This window comes from Marmota flaviventris, chromosome 14 (genome assembly GCF_047511675.1).
Source record: "Marmota flaviventris isolate mMarFla1 chromosome 14, mMarFla1.hap1, whole genome shotgun sequence".
In the NCBI taxonomy this organism is placed as follows: Eukaryota; Metazoa; Chordata; class Mammalia; order Rodentia; family Sciuridae; genus Marmota; species Marmota flaviventris.
This window is the reverse complement of record NC_092511.1, coordinates 84,952,461-84,974,050: the sequence shown is the minus strand read 5'-3', so window position 1 is coordinate 84,974,050 and position 21,590 is coordinate 84,952,461. Positions and strand designations below refer to the sequence as shown.

Sequence of the window (21,590 nt, the reverse complement as noted above, 5' to 3'; positions counted from 1 at the left end):
TTGTATTTTTTCCTTTCCCTTGGGCTTACCTTGTTTTTTTTCTGGCTTCTTTAACAGCTTCAATAATTGAATTTTGGTATCTTTTAAAATTATTCATTGAAGCTATGAATTCCTTTCTAAGCACTACTTTGGCTGCAACCCATGAGTCATACATACTTTTTAAAATATTTTTTTAGTTGTAGTTGGACATAATACCTTTATTTTATTTATTTATTTTTATGTGGTGCTGAGGCTCAAACCCAGCGTCTCACATGTGCTAGGCAAGCACTCTACCGCTGAGCCACAACCCAGCCCCAGAGTCATACATTTTTATCATTTGAAATATTTTCCAATTTCCAGTGCAACACTTTCTTGAATTAATGGGTCATACAGATAAAGTATGTAACTTAATTTGCAGACTTTTAGTGATATCTAGTTATTTTTCTGTCATTGAGCTTTAATATAATTCTAAGAGGTCAAAAAATATATACAACTTCACTTCTTTGAAATTTATTGAAAATTGCTCTCTGGTCCTATATGGCTCATTTTGGCTAATGTTATATGTTCACTTGAAAAGAATGCATATTATTTATTTGCATAGATTTTATAGTTGTTTGTGGTGGAAAAGTTAAGTAAAATATCAGCTATTCTGTCATTCTTAATGCTAGAATTCAGTGAAAATTCTAGAATCTTCGAGTCAACATTCTTAGCTTTTTTCCCAGAGTACAGTGTAAAAAGCTGGGGAACAGCATTTGATGAGTCTAAATAATTGATATTTTGTTGCTCCCTACAAATTGGGTTTGTTTATACCTACAAGTCTTTTGTAATTTGTAAGAGATATTATTAACATTCTCTCCAGCAGAAAAACAATTATGTGTCTACTTCAAATTTTTAAAAAACATTTATAAGAAAGGGAACCCTGTCAGTAGACACTGCAAGTCATTTTCCTTACACATCAACACTGACACTCAGGGCATCATCCTAGTTATTTAACACTTGTTTACGTAGTTTCTTGCACCTCTGTTTTGCTTTCTCAACTATATTTTGAGTAATCTGAGGGCAGAGACTAGGACATGCACATCTTTACATCTCTCTTGGGATTTGACGTGTCCTATCATGCACAATAACTGTTCATTATTCAGACCATTGTGGTCATTTCTTCATATCTATGCTGTTATAGCATATATTTATTTCAGAATCAAATGTAAAAATGATAGCAACATAATATCTGAAAGAAAGGAATGAAGGCAAGAAGATGGCATACTCAGTTCTATGTTCTCTGCTTGTGGTCACAGCAAGCGCCTGCAGCTGTTGAGTGAGCTTGTCCAGAAAATTTTGCTCCTCCTCCTTTCTCTGATTATAGTTCCCGACAGGTGCAGACTCATCCGCCTAGGAGAGAATATTTCATTGAAAAATGAATTTTAGTTTCCTAATTACATTCATTTAAAAAAACAATAACAATAAAAACCACAGTAAGTGCTGTAGGACAAAATAAAGACTAGTGTGAGATTACACTTACCTTAGGGAAATACATCAGAGTTAAAAGAAATGTAGTTAAGTTATTGAGTTGGAATGCAAGCCAAATGAAAACACAAAACCACATGGTTTTGTTTTTGTTTTGTTTCTTGCTGAGCACTGCAGACACTCTACAGTCAAGTAGGGGACAGGGTCTGATAGGATATTGGCTCCAGAGTCAGAAAGGCGAGGGCTGGTCCCAGGTTCTGCTGCTTACTGACAGAGACATTGTTTCTTCAGCTTTGAACGCCTGTTTTCCCATCTGTGAAATGGGTTAACTAGGTTTTCAAACTCAGGGAGAGCCTGCCTCCTGAGTTGAAAAGTTCTGTGTCCCTGCAGAAATGCAGAAGAGACACTCAGATGCAGTAACAAGGATTCACACACAGGCAGGGGACACTTTCAGTGACTTCCACTTGCTCCATGAGCCTCTAGCCCTAGACACGTAGATGAAACTCAGGCCCATACCAAAAAAAAGTCCTAAAGGGATGGCCAAGGGTAAAGCTTGCTCCTCCGATCTGGCAGTCATTGCTGTGAGAGCCGCCACCGAGACCAGACTTCCTTCGACTCACCGGGGGCTAGACTCTACCCGCAGTGGGATTAAAATCAAAACGGCTCTAAACTGCACCTCATCTAAGTTATACAATGCACACATTTGAAAGGCAGTGTCTGGGGTTCTGGGTCCTTAATGCTGAAGAGCTCGGCAGGGTTGGAGGTTCTCTTCTGCTCTGAAGCACACCTGGGAGCCCATGCCCCCACTCAGCGCCTCTGGGTAGGGCTTTATTTCTAATGCAAACCCAGGAACTTACCGACTCCAATTCATTCCTCTTAGTGAAAATATTTACATAAAAAGTTTTTTTCTAATATGATTCACATAATACTTACTTTTCTTAACTTTTGAAGAACATTTTTATTCTCATCTATTGCCTGTTTTAACTGGATACATCTAAATTTTAAAAAAGAAAGAAAATATAATGATTTTTCTGTTGTCACAATTAGAAAGCTATTTTAAAAAATCATTCAATCACTAAGCAGGCAAGGCCATTGGCTATTGTTAAGAATAATGTTTAAAAATCCACATGTAAAAACCTTTGTACCCATTGCTTTAGATGATCCAAGGGGCGCTCCAAGGCCCTGGGCAGGAAAACCAGGCTCAGAAATGTCAGGGACCTGGGGCCTCAGTCTCCTGAGTCTAAAATGAGGAGGAGCTCTGGGTTCTAAGACGCCTCCCCAGCTCTACAGTTCCCAAGGCCAAGGAACTGGACATGAGACACAACTGACCCCCACCACAGCTGTGTAAGTCTCCCAACAAGCCCGACTCCAGGCAGAGAAAATAAGGTTCTAAAAAGAACCACAGTGGGTCCCTGGGAGGGCAGCAGGAAGGGCAGGTGGGCCCTCGGACTCCGGCTGCCTCTTCCTGCCACTACCACTACACACCCCTTTTGAACAGGCTCTCGGGACAGGTACAATGCTTTGGGCTACAGAGACAGCTCATATATCTCAGTTTAAGTCTCAGACACCCAGAGAAGAGATACAGAAAATGAGCAAAAATGGGGTACAACTGATGATAGGGGAGTTTTCTTTCTTTTTCTTGATACTAAGGATTGAATCCAGGAGCACTGAACCACACAGCCACATCCCCAGCCCTTTTCTGCATTTTATTTAGAGACAGGGTGTTCCTGAGTTGCTTGGAGATTCACTAAGTTGCTCAGGCTGCCTCTGAACTCATGATCCTCCTGCCTCAACCTCCTAAGCCACTGAGATCACAGGTGTGTGCCGTGGCACCCAGAGGAGTTTTCAAAAATCAAATATTTTTTTAGTATTCGGAGCCCTGGCTTTTCTCTCACTCTCTGAAAAGTGACTTCTGTGTTATTGGAGCTGTTTTTCTCTTACAGATGTGAGTGAAATGACATAAAGTAACATAAAAGGGAAAAGGGGTAGGAGTCAAAAGTCCTTTGTGAAATGGGCAGAAAAAGAGAAATGGTAACATGAAACTGGTTGACCCTGCCAAGTGCCTGCCCCAAACCCTCCTCTGGCTTCCTCTATCCTGTGACCTGCCCTCTGTTGGCACCTCTGTTCTCAGCCTCCACTGCAGGTGGTGGGGAGACACCTGGGCTGGCCAACAGAACATAAAAGAGCATGTTCAGGATGCCCCCTGCCCCCAGCCTCTACAGCGAGGCATTAAGAAACCCCCTCCCCTTCCTGCTCTTAAATACTGCCCCCTAAGGACTTTGCAATTCTGAGGACAGACATCATCAACAAGCTGAGGCTGGCAGAATAGACAGAATGTCACCAATAGCTGGTCTTGGGACATCAGGAGCCACTGACCTACCCCGGAGAATCCAGCAGCAGAGTTTTGTCAGATGAGATTTAGAAAAGCTGCTTATTTTGACAGGTGTCCTGTTGCTCGAATGAAAGAACTCAGAAATCTCACTGAAAGCCAGAGTGCAAAATGATTGTTTTATAATACACAAACCAAGAAAATAATTATAATTATCTCCTTAATATCTATAAAATTATCAAATCCTCAAACAGCCCAGATATTTAAGACTCCTGGTTCAGGATAAAAACTAAGCACACACCCATCTTCTCTGCCTCCTGAAACTGAACAAAAAATGACTAAAGTGTTTTCGAAGGAATAACCTCAAACAGCAAAGAATGGGAAAGGATCATGGGCCAGCAAGAGAGCGCAACAAATTTCTGCTTCGTGGAAAAAACAGAAGCATGTCTTCTATCAAGTGAGAAAGAGGTCACACAGGCACAAGGGACACCCGGCAGAACACTCCAGGATCATGAAGGTCTGTCTAAGATGCACCATGGGTGCACGTTTAGGGAAATCAGTCTTAAAGCCATCCGGGATCTTTGTATTACTCAGGGAAAGAGCAAAGATTCTCATTAAGTTTAGATTTAGTTAAGGCTCTTTTGTAATAATTGTACTAACTTTTTAAAGTTTATTTACAGAAATCCTGAGCCTGTTAGCTCTCTCTCTCTTCTCCCACTGAACCAGAAGATTCTTCTTAAATATAATAATAATAATAACAATAAATAATGATTTGGGGAGAATCATAATTGCTAAAGAACTTTCCAGCACACCTATTCCTGCACTGAGGGCTCCTCTGACCCCATGATGAGCCCTTTCCACCTGCAAAAAACTGATTTGCATTCAGCATATAGTGCTAACAGGAAAGACACCAAGATATGCCACAGTGAAAGAACCTGAGGGAGTGCTCTAGAATAACCAACCCAGGCTCACATTTTTAAATAAAAATGAATAGCAAAGGGCCACCAGACTAAATAAAGAAAACCAGCAACATAAGGATAAAATGTAAAACTAATAAATAAATAAATAGGAATCTGAGCACCAAGGAAGCAAAGACAATTCAAAGAATAGAAGAGAACTTAAAAACAAACCTAAGCGTGGAAGGAGAAACTCTGAAAGCAGGAATATGAGTATTTAAAAAAAAAAAGAACAATTTGAGAACAAGAAAAAACACTAGTAAATGAACAACATGATTAGTAAAATAAAACATTCATAGAAGTTATAAAAATTTTTGTTAGTGTTTTATTTGGAATATCTGATGGACTTAATTGTGGCTGCTACACAAAATACTATCAGTATTTGTTACCCAATCCTCAATTACAATTCCATTTAGGAGAAAAAAAAAAAGAGAATCTTCCAGGCGTAAGCAAAAAGACAAGCAACAAAAGGTATTCATGAGAGGTTTAGAAACCTAGACAATCTATCCAAGATATTCAATACCCGACTCAAAGGTATTTCAGGAAAAATAGATAAATGGAAGTAAAGAAATTATCTTTAGTAAAATAAAATTTCCCAGAGCTCATGAGAAATATGAGTTTTCAAACTGAAACTATCCACTTGGTGTTAAACAGATAAAAACAATGCCAAAATATATTGTGCTAAAATTTCAAAACACCAAGGCTGAAAAGTCAACAGGCTAATTATTAAGGAACAATAATAAGATTTACCAGCATCACTGCATGCAAAGAAAACTGAACAATGCCTTCAAAAGTTTTAGTAGCAATTATTTTAAATTCTATAACCAGCTAAACATAAGGGTAAAACGACATTTTCAGACTTGCAAACATCAGTGTGAATTTTTAAGGGACTGTGAAGGGATCATTTTATACACAAGCTAATTATGGCTTAAAAATACTTATTATTCCCAGGCAGGGTGTCACACATCTACAATCCCAGCAACTTTGGAGGCTGAGGCAGGAGGATTGAAAGTCTGAGGCCAGCCAGGGCAACTTAGCAAGACCTTGTCTCAGAAGAAAAAAAATAAAAAGAGAGTGGCCCAGGGCGGGACAGAGCTTCCAATCACTCCTGCAAGGTAGGCGGGCCTGCGACCCACAGGCAGAAGAGGAGCAGCCGCCTGCTGAGAGGCTGAGCCGGCCCCTCCCCCTGCGCCGGCATAGTAGAGGGAACTGGGACCAATCACAGAGCAGGCCCAGCGGCCTGCTGAGGGGCAGAGCCGCCCCCCACCCCCCTCGCCTGCCAGGTAGGGGAAGGGTGACCACCGACAGAAAAGGCCCAGTGGCCCGCGGCGGGACAGAGCTTCCAATCACTCCTGCAAGGTAGGCGGGCCTGCGACCCACCGGCAGAAGAGGAGCAGCGGCCTGCTGAGAGGCAGAGCCGCCCCCTCCCCCCCGCGCCTGCAAGGTAGTCGGAACTGAGACCACCATCAGAACAGGTCAGACCTGCAACCGAGAGACAGAACAGGCCCAGTGGCCTGAGGAAGGGTAGAGCCGCCCCCCCGCCCACGCCTGCAAAGTAGGCGGACCTGCGACCCACTGGCAGTACAGCCCCAGAGGCCTGCAGAGGGGCAGTGCCGCTGCCTGCGCCTGCAAAGTAGGCAGAACTGCGACCACCGACAGAACAAGCCTAGCGGCCCGCAGAGGGACAGAGCCGCCGCCCGCGCCTGCAAGGACGGCGGACCTGCTACCGACTGGCAGAGCAGGCCCAGCGGCCTGCCGGCGTGGTAGGCACATTGCCCCAATTGGCGGAGGGGCAGAGCCGCCGCCCGCGCCTGCGAGGGAGACTTTGCAACTATACAAGACCAATATAAATATATAGGGGGAAAATTCAATAGCACAACAGTTTCACCAAGAAGAAAGGAACGCGAACAGTATGAAGAGACAAGGAAAGAAAGGACCACAAGCATTGCAGGTCAACTCAACTTTAGAAGAGGTAATAGCTGCAGCTGATGGAATGTCAGATAAAGAATTCAGGATATACATGCTTCAGATGATCTGGAGTCTCAAGGAAGACATCAGATAGCAAAATCAGACAATGAAAGATCACTTCAACAATGAATTACATAAACAAATCCAAGAAGCAAAAGATCAACTATACAGGGAAATAGAGGTTATAAAAAAACAAACAAACAGAAATCCTAGAAATGCAGGAAGCAATAAGCCAACTTAAAAACTCAATTGAGAATACTACCAGCAGAGTAGAACACTTAGAAGACAGAACATCAGACAATGAAGATAAAGTATTTCAACTTGAAAAGAACATAGACAGCTCAGCAAGACTGTTAAGAAACCATGAGCAGAACATCCAAGAAATATGGGATAACATCAAGGGACCAAATTTAAGAGTCATTGGGATACAGGAAGGAACAGAGTTTCAAACCAAAGGAATGAGCAATCTATTCAATGAAATAATTCGAGAAAACTTCCCAGACTTGAAGAATGAGACAGAATCCCAAATCCTAGAAGCCTACAGGACGCCGAATGTGCAAAATCATAAGAGACCCACACCTAGACACATTATAATGAAGATGCCCAACATACAGAATAAGGAGAGAATTTTAAAAGCTACAAGAGAAAGGAAGCAGATCACATTTAGGGGTAAGCCAATCAGGATAACAGCTGATCTTTCAACACAGACTCTGAAAGCTAGAAGATCCTGGAATAACATATTTCAAACACTGAAAGAAAATGGGTTCCAACCAAGAATTGTGTTTCCAGCGAAATTAAGCTTCAGGATGGAAGATGAAATTAAAACCTTCCACGATAAACAAAAGTTAAAAGAATTTGCAGCTAGAAAACCATCTCTTCAAAACATCCTTGGCAAAACATTACAGGAAGAGGAAATGGAAAATAACAATGAAAACCAACAGTGGGAGGTAGGACACTAAAGGGGGGAAAATAATCAAAGTGGAAAACAAACCATGTTTAGTAACATAAATAAACAAATATGGCTGGAAGAACAACCCATATCTCAATAATAACCCTAAATGTTAATGGCTTAAACTCACCAATCAAGAGACACAGGCTAGTAGAATGGATCACAAAACAAGACCCAACAATATGCTGCCTACAGGAGACGCATTTGATAGGAAAAGACATACATAGGCTGAAGGTGAAAGGTTGGGGAAAATCATATCACTCATATGGACTTCGGAAACAAGCAGGAGTATCCATACTCATATCAAATAAAATAGATTTTAAGCCAAAGTTAATCAAAAGGGATAAAGAGGGACACTACATACTGCTCAAGGGAACCATACACCAACAAGACATAACAATCATAAATATATATGCCCCAAACAATGGTGCAGCTATGTTCATCAAACAAACTCTTCTCAAGTTCAAGAGTCTAATAGACCACCATACAATAATCATGGGAGACTTCAACACACCTCTCTCACCACTGGACAGATCTTCCAAACAAAAGTTGAATAAGGAAACTATAGAACTCAATAACACAATTAATAACCTAGACTTAATTGACATATATAGAATATACCACCCAACATCAAACAGTTACACTTTTTTCTCAGCAGCACATGGATCCTTCTCAAAAATAGATCATATATTATGTCACAGGGAAACTCTTAGACAATACAAAGGAGTAGAGATAATACCATGCATCCTATCTGATCATAATGGAATGGAACTGAAAATCAACGATAAAAGAAGGAAGGAAAAAGAATATATCACTTGGAGAATGAACAATAGGTTACTGAATGATCAATGGGTTATAGAAGACATCAAGGAGGAAATTAAAAAATTCTTAGAGATTAATGAAAACACAGACACAACATATCGGAATCTATGGGACACATTGAAAGCAGTTCTAAGAGGAAAATTCATTGCTTGGAGTTCATTCCTTAAAAAAAGAAAAAACCAACAAATAAATGATCTCATACTTCATCTCAAAATCCTAGAAAAAGAAGAGCAAAACAACAGCAAAAGAAGTAGAAGGCAAGAAATAATTAAAATCAGAGCTGAAATCAATGAAATCGAAACAAAAGAAACAATTGAAAAAATTGACAAAACTAAAAGTTGGTTCTTTGAAAAAATAAACAAAATCGACAGACCCTTAGCCATGCTAGCGAAGAGAAGAAGAGAGAGAACTCAAATCACTAACATACGGGATGAAAGAGGCAATATCACAACAGACACTTCAGAAATACAGAAGATAATCAAAAATTATTTTGAATCCTTATACTCCAATAAATTAGAAGATAGTGAAGGCATAGATAAATTTCTTAAGTCATATGATCTGCCCAGATTGAGTCAGGAGGATATAGACAACCTAAACAGACCAATATCAATTGAGGAAATAGAAGAAACCATCAAAAGACTACCAACTAAGAAAAGCCCAGGACCGGATGGGTATACAGCAGAGTTTTACAAAACCTTTAAAGAGGAACTAATACCAATACTTTTCAAGCTACTTCGGGAAATAGAAAAAGAGGGAGAACTTCCAAATTCATTCTACGAGGCCAACATCACCCTGATACCTAAACCAGACAAAGACACTTCAAAGAAAGAAAACTACAGACCAATATCTCTAATGAACCTAGATGCAAAAATCCTCAATAAAATTCTGGCCACTCGGATACAAAGGCACATCAAAAAAATTGTGCACCATGATCAAGTAGGATTCATCCCTGGGATGCAAGGCTGGTTCAATATACGGAAATCAATAAATGTAATTCACCACATCAATAGACTTAAAAATAAGAACCATATGATCATCTCGATAGATGCGGAAAAAGCATTCGACAAAGTACAGCATCCCTTTATGTTCAAAACTCTAGAAAAACTAGGGATAGCAGGAACATACCTCAATATTGTAAAAGCAATCTATGCTAAGCCTCAGGCTAGCATCATTCTGAATGGAGAAAAATTGAAGGCATTCCCTCTAAAATCTGGAACAAGACAGGGATGCCCTCTCTCACCACTTCTGTTCAACATAGTTCTCGAAACACTGGCCAGAGCAATTAGACAGACGAAAGAAATTAAAGGCATCAAAATAGGAAAAGAAGAACTTAAATTATCACTATTTGCAGATGACATGATTCTATACCTAGCAGACCCAAAAGGGTCTACAAAGAAACTATTAGAGCTAATAAATGAATTCAGCAAAGTGGCAGGATATAAAATCAACACGCATAAATCAAAGGCATTCCTGTATATCAGCGACAAATCCTCTGAAATGGAAATGAGGACAACCACTCCATTCACAATATCTTCAAAAAAAATAAAATACTTGGGAATCAACCTAACAAAAGAGGTGAAAGACTTATACAATGAAAACTACAGAACCCTAAAGAGAGAAATAGAAGAAGATCTTAGAAGATGGAAAAATATACCCTGTTCATGGATAGGCAGAACTAACATCATCAAAATGGCGATATTACCAAAAGTTCTCTATAGGTTTAATGCAATGCCAATCAAAATCCCAACGGCATTTCTTGTAGAAATAGAGAAAGCAATCATGAAATTCATATGGAAAAATAAAAGACCCAGAATAGCAAAAACAATGCTAAGCAGGAAGTGTGAATCAGGCGGTATAGCGATACCAGACTTCAAACTATATTACAGAGCAATAGTAACAAAAACAGCATGGTACTGGTACCAAAACAGGCGGGTGGACCAATGGTACAGAATAGAGGACACAGAAACCAATCCACAAAACTACAACTATCTTATATTTGATAAAGGGTCTAAAAGCATGCAATGGAGGAAGGATAGCATCTTCAACAAATGGTGCTGGGAAAACTGGAAATCCATATGCAACAAAATGAAACTGAATCCCTTTCTCTCGCCATGCACAAAAGTTAATTCAAAATGGATCAAGGAGCTTGATATCAAATCAGAGACGCGCCGTCTGATAGAAGAAAAAGTTGGCTACGATCTACAGTCGGTGGGGTCGGGCTCCAAATTCCTCAATAGGACACCCATAGCACAAAAGTTAATAACTAGAATCAACAAATGGGACTTACTCAAACTAAAAAGGTTTTTCTCAGCAAAAGATACAATAAGAGAGGTAAATAGAGAGCCTACATCCTGGGAACAAATCTTTACCCCTCACACTTCAGATAGAGCCCTAATATCCAGAGTATACAAAGAGCTCAAAAAATTAGACAATAAGAGAACAAACAACCCAATCAACAAATGGGCCAAGGACCTGAACAGACACTTCTCAGAGGAGGACATACAGTCAATCAACAAGTACATGAAAAAATGCTCACCATCTCTAGCAGTCAGAGAAATGCAAATCAAAACCACCCTAAGATACCATCTCACTCCAGTTAGATTGGCAGCCATTATGAAGTCAAACAACAACAAGTGCTGGCGAGGATGTGGGGAAAAGGGTACACTTGTACATTGCTGGTGGGACTGCAAATTGGTGCAGCCAATTTGGAAAGCAGTATGGAGATTTCTTGGAAAGCTGGGAATGGAGCCACCATTTGACCCAGCTATTCCCCTTCTCGGTCTATTCCCTAAAGACCTAAAAAGAGCATGCTACAGGGACACTGCTACATCGATGTTCATAGCAGCACAATTCACAATAGCTAGACTGTGGAACCAACCTAGATGCCCTTCAATGGATGAATGGATAAAAAAAATGTGGCATTTATACACAATGGAGTATTACTCTGCATTAAAAAATGACAAAATCATAGAATTTACAGGGAAATGGATGGCATTAGAGCAGATTATGCTAAGTGAAGCTAGCCAATCCCTAAAAAACAAATGTCAAATGTCTTCTTTGATATAAGGAGAGTAGCTAAGAACAGAGTAGGCTCGAAGAGCATGAGAAGAAGATTAACATTAAACAGGGATGAGAGGTGGGAGGGAAAGGGAGAGAGAAGGGAAAATGCATGGAAATGGAAGGAGACCCTCAGAGGTATACAAAAGTACATACAAGAGGAAGTGAGGGGAAGGGGAAAAATAATACAAGGGGGACAAACGAATGTCAGTAAAGGGGGCAGAGAGAGAAGAGGGGAGGGGAGGGGAGGGGAGGGGAGGGGAGGGGGGATAGTAGAGGATAGGAAAGACAGCAGAATACAACAGACACTAGTATGGCAATATGTAAATCAATGGATGTGTAACTGATGTGATTCTGCAATCTGTATATGGGGTAAAAATGGGAGCTCATAACCCACTTGAATCAAATTGTGAAATATGATATATCAAGAACTATGTAATGTTTTGAACAGCCAACAATAAAAAATTAAAAAAAAAAAAATAAAATAAAAAGAACAAGGGATGTAACCATGTGGCAAAGGGGCCTGAGATCCGTTCCCCCCTTAAACACTTATTATTTTTTAAAAGAAAATTCAAAACTTAGCTTTCCCCAAAGCTTCAAATATAGCCTGTAAATATTATTTTGTTTTTAAATCTAGCAAAGCAAGCACAATTACCTTCATTATTTTCTTCACTATTATTAATTAACTTAATTTGAAAAAATTCCTTAAACAATCAATCTTGCCAATAATGGTAAATTAAATTCCATTTGACATTTTAAAAATTATTTATATTTTACTTTGCCTTTAGGCACTCTGAATTCCTGGCTTAAGTAAAACTTTTAAATAAATAATTTAAGTTAATAGAATGAATCCCATGCTCTTTTCTTCCCCATGGTCTTATTACTTAAGTATTTACTGTTTATCTCCTGGTGCCCCTTCTCATGTTCTTCTGAATGCTATAAACTCTTCAAACATCCCCAAATATGTAAATTAACTTAATGATGTTCTGAACTTAATGCAAAAGTGTTAGCAGTCTAGTTCAGTTAAGTTTGTTATGTCTATTTAATGTTAAAATTTCCCAGGGATTAAAACCAGAAACTACTTACTCATATAGAGAACACCGTATCTTTTCAAGAAAATTAAAGGTCATTATCCCAAGCAAAGACAAATTGCTTCTAGCAAGATTTCTGATCATTTATAGAAGAATCTGGGCTACACGAGCCAAGGGTCTAGGTAATTCTGCGTGAGCCTCCACAGTGCACTCTGAGCAGATTTTAGTTGCTGCACAATAGCAACAAGCCCACAACCACTAGGTGTAGCTGGTTCCTTCTAGACCTTCATGACATCACAGTGCAATCCTTCCATTTGGTTGTAATGGACCAAACCCTGCACCACTGAGATTCTCGTCAAGTGCCTTCCCTTGCTTCAAGGAATTCTGCATTTCTTAGCCACCTTAAAACATTTTCATAGGCTCCCAACTTTAGTGTCTTAAAGCCAAGTAATGCTAGATGCATTAACTAACTGCTGTGAGCCTTGATTTTCTTATTTATGTTAATAAGTACCTTATGGTATTATTGACAAAATTAAGAAAAAGTTTGAGGAGTACAGACTATAATGCCTGGCACATACAGAGTATAAAATAAATGAAGGGTGCTTCTCTTTAATATTTACTATTCTTTATTTGATCTTATCATTTCAAATTAAGACCAGGTAGATATAGATAATGAAAGGAAATATTTAAAAGTACATTTTAGAAAATCTTATTCACTGTTACCTCAATATTATCTATCATTATTATTTTGTCTTTTGGGGGAAAAGTAGACAAATAAAAATAAAAAGCAAGAAAGGAAGGGAAAGAGGGCAAGAAAGTCTCAAACAACTTCTGTGCCTTAAATCCAACTCATTGAGATATAAGTGTAGTCCCGAGAAAACCCAATAATTGAGCATACTTTACCTTTGGTAAATATCTCGACTTTTATTAGGTTCTAGAGCTTCTTTCAATCGGCTCTCAGAAAGCAGACTATCAACCTATGGCAAATGGAGACAGTTTAAAACATCATATTAAGTTATAATACTTACATTTCAGTTATGTCTTGTCTTCGGAAATAAAAATTTACTTTTCTCCCCTTAGGAAATAAACACTTTTAGGCATACGATAAAGTTGAAAGAATTTTATAGCAAATACCTATATGCCACTACCTCAATTCTACTGTTCACATTTTACCGTACTAATTTGGTCTATCTATCCATCAACCCACTTTATTTTTATGCATTTTGAAGTCAACCACAGTCACCAATACACTGCCCCCTAAATAATGTGCTGTAGGTACCACTAACCAGAGAGCTGAATATTTGATATAAAACATACAAAGACATGCACAAACCTAAAAGGTATATTTGCTGCATTTTGACAAACGTGTGCTTATAACTGAAACCTCATAGAACTCCAGTGTCCTTTCTAGTAAATTCCATCCCATTCCTCCAGAGACAAACTTGTCTTGATTTTTTTCCACCCTAAGTTTTGCCTGCTCTTGAACTTTTTTTATATAAATGAACTTGTACAGTATGAACTCTTGTCTACATGAACCATGTAATGTTATGCTTCCACACTGTTGTATCATGAGTTTATTCCTTATTACCAAGTGGTATTCATTGCAACGAACATACCATGACTTTGTCCTGACTTCCTGTGTTACTAAAGACTACAAGCATCTTTGTCAATGTACCCCTCCAAAAAGGCACACCTTTCTTTGGTTTCTTTTCTGCAGATTATGTGGAAAAGATAGATAAAAAAGAAGTAAATTCCACTAGCTTCTTCTCTGTCCTTATTATTTGGCATCCACCTGAGTTAATTTATAAAATTCATACACTCAAGTGACCCAAATAGGAAGCTGATTCCTTGTCCCATGGATACCATGCTGGAAATTTATTCCACTTTCTTTTCTTTCTTTCTTTCTTTTTTTTTTAAGAGAGAGAGAGGGAGAGAGAAATTTTGTAATATTTATTTTTTAGTTTTCGGGGGACATCTTTATTTTATTTTTATGTGGTGCTGAGGATCGAACCCAGCGCCGCCCCCCGGCGCATGCCAGGCCAGCGTGCTACAGCTTGAGCCACATCCCCAGCCCCGTCCGCTTTCTTTCAGGTCTCCTTTGTGGATATAAGAATGAGCTAATACTATTAAAACGTCCTTTCCAGATATTCAAGGTATCAAGTGGCTCCTGAGTCAATTTGTCTCCAAGTTGAATAATTTTGTAATCATCTTTTATGTTTGCTTTACCAATTGCTTTTATAGTTTACTTTTGAAAAATGTCCTGGTTTTCTTAATGTCCCACTAAATTTAAAATTAAATGCAGATCCACAGTAAGTTACCAGTAAGTCAGTACTCCATCAAGTTTTATTTTTCATTTCTACCAGGAGACAATTTTGCTTTTGCTGTACCACTGGGATTCCAATATAAAGTCACTTAAATATTTATGTGCCAAATTCTTTGGTTCATTTTAAAATTTATTTTTTAAAATTCTTTTTAGGTACCAGGGATTGAACTCAGGAGCACATGACCCCAGCCCTATTTTGTATTTTATTTAGAGACAGTCTCACTGAGTTGTACAGCACCTCATTTTTGCTGAGGCTGGCTTTGAATTCACCATCCTCCTGCCTCAGCCTCCAGAGCCACTGGGATGACAGGCCTGCATCACAGAGCCTGGCTTATTTTTAACTGATATATTATAAAATAATTTTATTTAGAGTAAAAATCTTGGCAATAGATCCCTTTTTACAAAATAAAATTAGCAAACTGATAAAGAATCTAAAAAAATGAACCTACTAATTGCTATTTACTTTTTTTTTTCTTGCAAGGTAACAGACCTGGGATGAAATGGCACACACCTATAATCCCAGCTACTATGGAGGTTAAGGCAGGAGGATCACAAGTTCAAGGCCAGCCTCAGCAATTTAGCCAGACTCTGTGTCACAATAAAAAATAAAAAGGGCTAGGGATGTGGCTCAGTGGTGGAGCACTTACATGCCTAGCTTGCACAAGGTCCCAGACTTGATCCCCAGTACCATAAAAATAAATAAATAATTAAAAAGCTGGGATGTGGCTCAGTGATAGGGCACACTTGGGTTCAATCTTAGTACTGGGAAAAAAAAAAGGCATAGGCATTCGGTGTACTTAAAAATGAGAAAAAACACTACTCCCAGCATTCCACCACAGAGATACCATTTCAGCATGCTTTCTTTTATATCTTTTTCATGTACAATATATAGAAAAACGTCATTAAGATACCTTTTATTCCGTTTTGTTTTTGTTAACTTGCCATTTGATCACAAATATTTCCCCTAACACATTAAGATTTAACAAAAGTTTAGTCACAGTATTATTATATCCCATCGAAAGTTATTCATTCCCCTATTACTTCTCATTAAAGCGTATCATTTTTTTCTATTAAGCAATGAGACCAGTACTTTTACTATCGATCTCTGTCCCAACGTTTCATTATTACATAGGGCAGGTTTCTACCTGGGCGCCTGGGCGCATGCACATCGGCTACACCTCGTCACAGTGCTTTCCAGAAAGCTGAACCCGACACCGTGGGGCAGCGAGTCTAGGTGGCAGGCCGGCCACGCCTTCCCCAAGACTGAGTGTGGCCACTTTCACAGTCTTTGGGAGAGTTCATCTCCTTTGCCACTGGTTTATCTTTGAAGTTAACTTTCATGCTGACATCACTTGTGTGTCCTCTAGGACACTCGCCCTTCAGGTCCTGCAGTCCTGACACAGTAGGACTCTTCCTGGGGCTTGGGCCCCAGGAGCGGTGGCTCCAGGGACAGGGACCCGGAGAGCGCGGGGCGGGCGCGGGTAGGGCGGCTCCTGCGCAGCCCTGGGCTGCAAACCCGACGGCTGGGGGCCGTCAGGGCGGGGGACGCGGTCTGTCGTGGACGGTCAGGAGGTTCCACGGGTGGCCGGGCCGGGCGCAGCGCGGGCTGGAGCCGGGTTTGGCGCGGGGAGGTCGCGGGTGCTGAGCGTTTGGGTCGGACGCCGGCTCCCAGGGCGTGGGGTCGCCGGGAGGAAAGCGCTGCGGCGCCCCGCGCCCCCTCGCCCACCCCGGGGTGCGCCCGGCCCCACCGTACCTGCTGCTTCAGCTCCTGACTGCGGCGCCGCACCGCCTGCAGCGGATCGCGCGGCCGGCGTGGCAGCATCTCCCCGGCCCCGGCGCCCGGCGCGCGCCGGTTGCCAGGGAGACTAAGGCGGCGCCGGAAGATGACGCCACGCCGCGCCCGCCCTCTAGCCCCGCCCACCTGCCTACTGCTGGCGGGAAGAAGGCGAGAGCGGTAGCGCGCCCGCCGCGGTAGCCGATTTGCGAAGCCCCCGGTGTGCGAAACTACACGTGCCACAGCGTATCGTTATTACCTCGGGCTGGGGTGCTGTTTTATGCTGTTGACTCATGCCAGTCTCACTGAGCAAATCTTAAGATGCGATTTGAGCGTTTTAACACTTTCATAACTACAAGAACTGTCCAGTGTAGCCTTCACGGGGTGCATGATTTTGGCGCATACTGTTGCTTTCAAAGTAACTTTTTAGTTCTTTGTCTTCTGGGATACGGCTGGGCTGTAGTTTCTCTCCATTCTGATTTTGCACGTCGTCCATCTGAATTCTGGGAGGATGGTGATTCTGTTCCAAGCAAGTCTGTGAGCAAATAATACATCTTCACCTTGATCCCCAGTTTGCATGCACCCTTAGGAAGCTGGTAATAATAATTCCCCAAGCGGGGCTGAATTCTGTAAATCCAATCCCCAAACTCCACTGTGGCAACATTGTACTTGAGCAAGAATGACAGACCCAGCTAACCTCCCAAATGATGGACCACATAAGTGTGTGTTCTTCAGAACTACACATAAGTTGATTCCACAGGTCAGGCCAAACCGTCACATTTTTATTATATACTTCTTTCTTCAAAAATGATAGAAAAGTCCATAAAGCCAAGTACTGCCCATATTGCTTGCAACTTGGGAGGCAGAACTGGGAGGATCACAGGTTAGATGCCAGCTTCAGCAACTTAGCAAGACCCTATCTTAAATAAAAAATTAAAAAGAACTGGAGACATACTTGGTGGTAAAGCACCCGAGTTCAATCCCCAGTACCCAGGAAAAAAAAAAAGTGCAAAATGAAAGCATGCAGCTTCCTGAATCTTCACTGTATGCCCCATGTAATGGCACCCAGATTAAGAAACATTACATGCACCCTAACAGTTCTTCCTCTCCTAGTTCTTACCCACCCTTATCCCCCACCACCACCAAAAGTAAACACTACAAACTTGTTTTGCTTCCTTTTGGACAATATAATGGAATTATGCTGTGTACAGAATTCTTGTGTCAACCTTGTGTTTGTAAGACGCTGTACTTAGTTGTAGTATGTTCATTCTCAAGTTGGTCAACTAAAAGGAATTTTAAGTCAAGATCTGTGTTCTTGTGACTAAGGGAAAGCTGGGAAAGATTGAAGGCCCAGGGTAGATACAGATACAACTGAGACCAGAGAGGAGATAGCCTATGAAGGGGCCCCTACATCTGCTTTCCAAGTAAAGTGCGGCAGTCCGGCTGGGCAAAATGACCAGGAGGTGACAAGCAACTTAAAGGTTGAAGCGGGAACTGCTTTATTGCGGGACAACAGCGGTATACATACACCTAACTGATTACACACATCTTGACTCAATTAGTATCATCCAGATACAGCAATCAGCCAATAAGGAATTCCCATCATCTTAATGGCTCGGTGGCGTTGCCTCACAAACCACTCCTCCTGGCAAACTGCCAGGCACCATCTTGACTTGATTTGCGGTCCCCAACAGTAAAGGAAAGATCATGCAACAGAGCCTGAACCACTGGGTCTCAGCCTCTGCTGAGCATTAGAGTTACCTGGGGAGCTTTAAAATCCTAACGCCCAGACCAACTACATGCAGCAAAATTTCAGGGATTCATATTGTGAAGATTCTTTAGATGATCCTAATGGACAGCCCTGTTGAAAACCACTGCTCTAGTCAGATCATTGAGAGCTAAGGGAATTCCCACCTCATGGCCTTTATCTTCTCATATGATGGAGAGCAATCTCCTAGGAATGAGATATACACTGGGAAGAAACATTACTGGGACACCAGAAGGATACACAATAGAACCCACTTACGGTAGGCCACATGAGAAAGGTGAAGTGTCTTCCTCTGGTAAGTTTGGTGGCAACAACAGTGTTGAGGGGTAAATGTGGGGATGGAGTCTAATGTGATAAGGAAGCCCAGGATGACTGACAAGGTGAACTGGAGGATAGGATAACCAGTGGTCTTGAGTTGGCACTTTTACTGATGTCAGCTGACCTAAACAAGGAGGGTTTCAGCTGCTGACATCAAAGAAGCCAAGTATGAGATGAGGTCCAAGTCTGTTGAAAAGAAGATCCAGGGTTTAGCTAAAGCAATGTGGAATGCAGGTGGTCTGAGAAGCCCATATGGGGCAGAAAGAAGACAAGATAGAAGAGCGAGTCAATCAAGACAAATAGATGTTGTGATTAAATGGCATGGCAAGTGGGGGTGGGGTATTTATTTCAAGTCAGCAGTATGTCATATCCAGGATATCTACTTTTGTGACTCCTGGCTCCCAACCTCCTGTTTCCAGTTTTGGTTAACATAGCAAAGGGTGCTGCCTCTATGTGAGAAAGCATTTCAGGGGAGAAAAACTAATTTGAGTAAAGGTAAGAAAAAGGTGACAGAATATCAAGGGGGATTCCCCACTACAGAGATGGGGACACATGTGCATAGAGCATAAAGAAATAATAGGCACAGAAAATGAGATTAGGAGTGGCACACAATGGGTGAAGACCCATGGGAAACAAAGGGACTTGGGAATGAGCAGCACAAGCCCATAGGCAGGGATGCCCAGATATGGGACAGGAGAGGGGGCTGAGTACACCAGGGCACTGCATGCAAGCAATGAGGAAAGAACCTGGAAAGACCAGGTCCACCAGGAACAGGGTACAGGAACAGGTCCAGAGGCAGAACTTGTCAGAACCCAGATACTTAACCAGGAACATCCCAGTAGTTGGAGGGCAACTTGTACCTCAAGAAACCTACTGTGTCTCGAAGAGCTTTAACTCTGAGCCTCAATGAAAGATGGTAACTGGAAAGCTTCAGCTAACTGGAGCCGACAGGATGAAGCTCTAAGAACCATCCTTTGGGTCCTTATGTACTGCATTCACAGAATGAAAAAGAACAAAGTTGGAAGTAGTGTGACTTTAATAGACTTTCTGTAGGAACACCTTTTCTAAATTTCCTTATGTTGTTATGGAGCTGAGACACAAAAGTCATCTTTATAAGAATGAGCAAGGGTGATGTGCTAGAAAGCATCACTTGCAAATAAAAAGTAACCGTGGACCTAGTCACTCACTCTTGATTTACAGAATTTATCACCAAGCTCTTTTCGATAACATTTCTTGTTCACATGTATATTCTGTAATGAGACATACAGGAGACTTCTGCCAATAGAAATGTCTACTCTGTACTTGGTACGCTGTCAATCTCTGAAGTGCAAAGGTCTTACATACATCATCCTCACCTCAGTTATGTGTACACAGACCCTTGCTTTCCTGGTCCAACAAAAGGACCCATAATGGTTCCCTGGTGAACTCTGCCTTGTGGCTGTACCAACGACCCCGCATAGATTCCATAGGAAAGAAGTTACTTGTTGAAAACTGCTAATGCATAAGCTTAAGAATCCAGAATCTCTTCATACAGCAAACTTAACAGCAGGCAAAAGATCCCTTTCCCTTAAAGAAAAAAAAGGTTCAAAGATATTTAAATTTTTTTTATTTTAAAAATAGATTCATAAAGTGCAAGAACTTATTTCTTTCCGGTATTCTACATCCCTCTTCAGCAAGCTGTTGGAAACAGAAAAAAAGAAAAGGTTAGTAACACACTCTTTAACTTCAAATAATTATGCTGTAGCTTTAAACCCTGAATTATTAAGATCTACTGTTAAAAGGAAACGGAGGTCCTGAAAATCTATGACAAATAGCGCTGATGAGAAAGTCTGGACTAAATGCAAGGATTCTGACTTCCAGACCACTGCTCTTTCCTGTTCACCAACTTCCCACAACCTAAGTTTTCTGACTGGAATTTACAAAACGTTAATGCAAAGAGGTCCCCCGGGAGCCACGGGGATGGACGGAGGGGGAGCAGGTGCAAGAGGCATCTCCGTGGTTCCCATGGCCTTTCCTTTTTCCCCTGTCGTTCTTTCCGGGATTTTTCACTTTTAATGATGTCAGGGTGCGGTGACACTGCATGTGGCAAGTCAGTGCCACCAAACCCCCGCAGGGAGCTCAACTATTACACCCAAGCGCTAGTACTCAGCAAAGTTACTCCTCCTGGTCTCTGGGGAGGGAAGCAACTCCCTCCCGGGGCCCCAGCCTACCGCGGCTCCAGGCCCCACGGTCCTTCTGCTCACCGACGCTGGGGAAGGGCCGGCCCCGCGGGCGGGAGGGCTAGGGAGCCGGGCGCGCGCGTGCATCGCGAGGCGTCCACTCAGGCCAGGTCCAGCTTCTTCTGCGTCGTCGCCAGCTTGTCCTGCAGCCTCCGCTTCCTCCAGTCCAGATAGCGCCTCCTTAGCCGGTTCGCCTGCCAGCCGACGAGCACTCCGGAGGCGAAAGCCACCAGCACCGACACCTGCAGCGTCCTCTCCGACACGTCCGCCATCGCGGCTGCCCGGCGTGCAGCGCGGCCTACGGCGCTGCGCGAGGGTCAAGCAGCGCCGCGCGTTCACAGCGGGCACCGGGCGAAGAGCCCGCGGAGCAGCTGCTGGCGCGGGACGTCCTGCTGGGTGTGTCAGCAACAGGTCGGCCTTCTCCTGAGACCTTCCCAGCGCTTGGAGAGCCCGTCTGCACCCCTCTGAGCCCTCCACAGTGTCCTATCTATCATTAATCAGGTGTTTCCTTGCACTATTAGCTGACATTGGTGTCTTGCCAAGTGTAAGCTCAGCACCTCTTTATTTTTGCTCAGCAATAGAATTTGAACCACGTGTGCAACTTAAAATCCTCTGGTAACTTGTTTCTTTCAA

General features: G+C 41.8%; 2 protein-coding genes across 3 annotated transcripts in view; both read right to left on the bottom strand.

Moving 5' to 3' along the window:
• Nphp1 (nephrocystin 1) overlaps nucleotides 1-16,712 on the bottom strand; it is a 54,042-nt gene extending 37,330 nt beyond the window's left edge. The window contains exons 1-4 of the mRNA XM_071601830.1: nucleotides 16,632-16,712; nucleotides 13,459-13,532; nucleotides 2,377-2,437; nucleotides 1,244-1,368 (exon numbers count right to left, since the gene is read on the bottom strand). Coding sequence (XP_071457931.1) covers nucleotides 1,244-1,368; nucleotides 2,377-2,437; nucleotides 13,459-13,532; nucleotides 16,632-16,700 — 329 coding nt within the window. The 5' untranslated portion in view covers nucleotides 16,701-16,712. The remainder of the gene's footprint in view (nucleotides 1-1,243; nucleotides 1,369-2,376; nucleotides 2,438-13,458; nucleotides 13,533-16,631) is intronic.
• A 3,615-nt stretch (nucleotides 16,713-20,327) lies between these two features.
• On the bottom strand, nucleotides 20,328-21,257 carry Mtln (mitoregulin). 2 transcript variants are annotated; one of them, XM_071601283.1, is made up of 2 exons: nucleotides 20,949-21,257; nucleotides 20,328-20,415 (listed from the first exon to the last, which is right to left on the bottom strand). In XM_071601283.1, exon 1 carries the CDS (start codon nucleotides 21,227-21,229, stop codon nucleotides 21,059-21,061), a length of 171 nt encoding a protein of 56 aa, XP_071457384.1. In that variant the 5' UTR covers nucleotides 21,230-21,257; the 3' UTR covers nucleotides 20,328-20,415; nucleotides 20,949-21,058. The 2 variants fall into 2 exon arrangements, with proteins under 2 accessions (XP_071457384.1, XP_071457386.1); XM_071601285.1 differs by having other exon boundaries at nucleotides 20,982-21,257.
• Nucleotides 21,258-21,590: the final 333 nt, after the last annotated feature.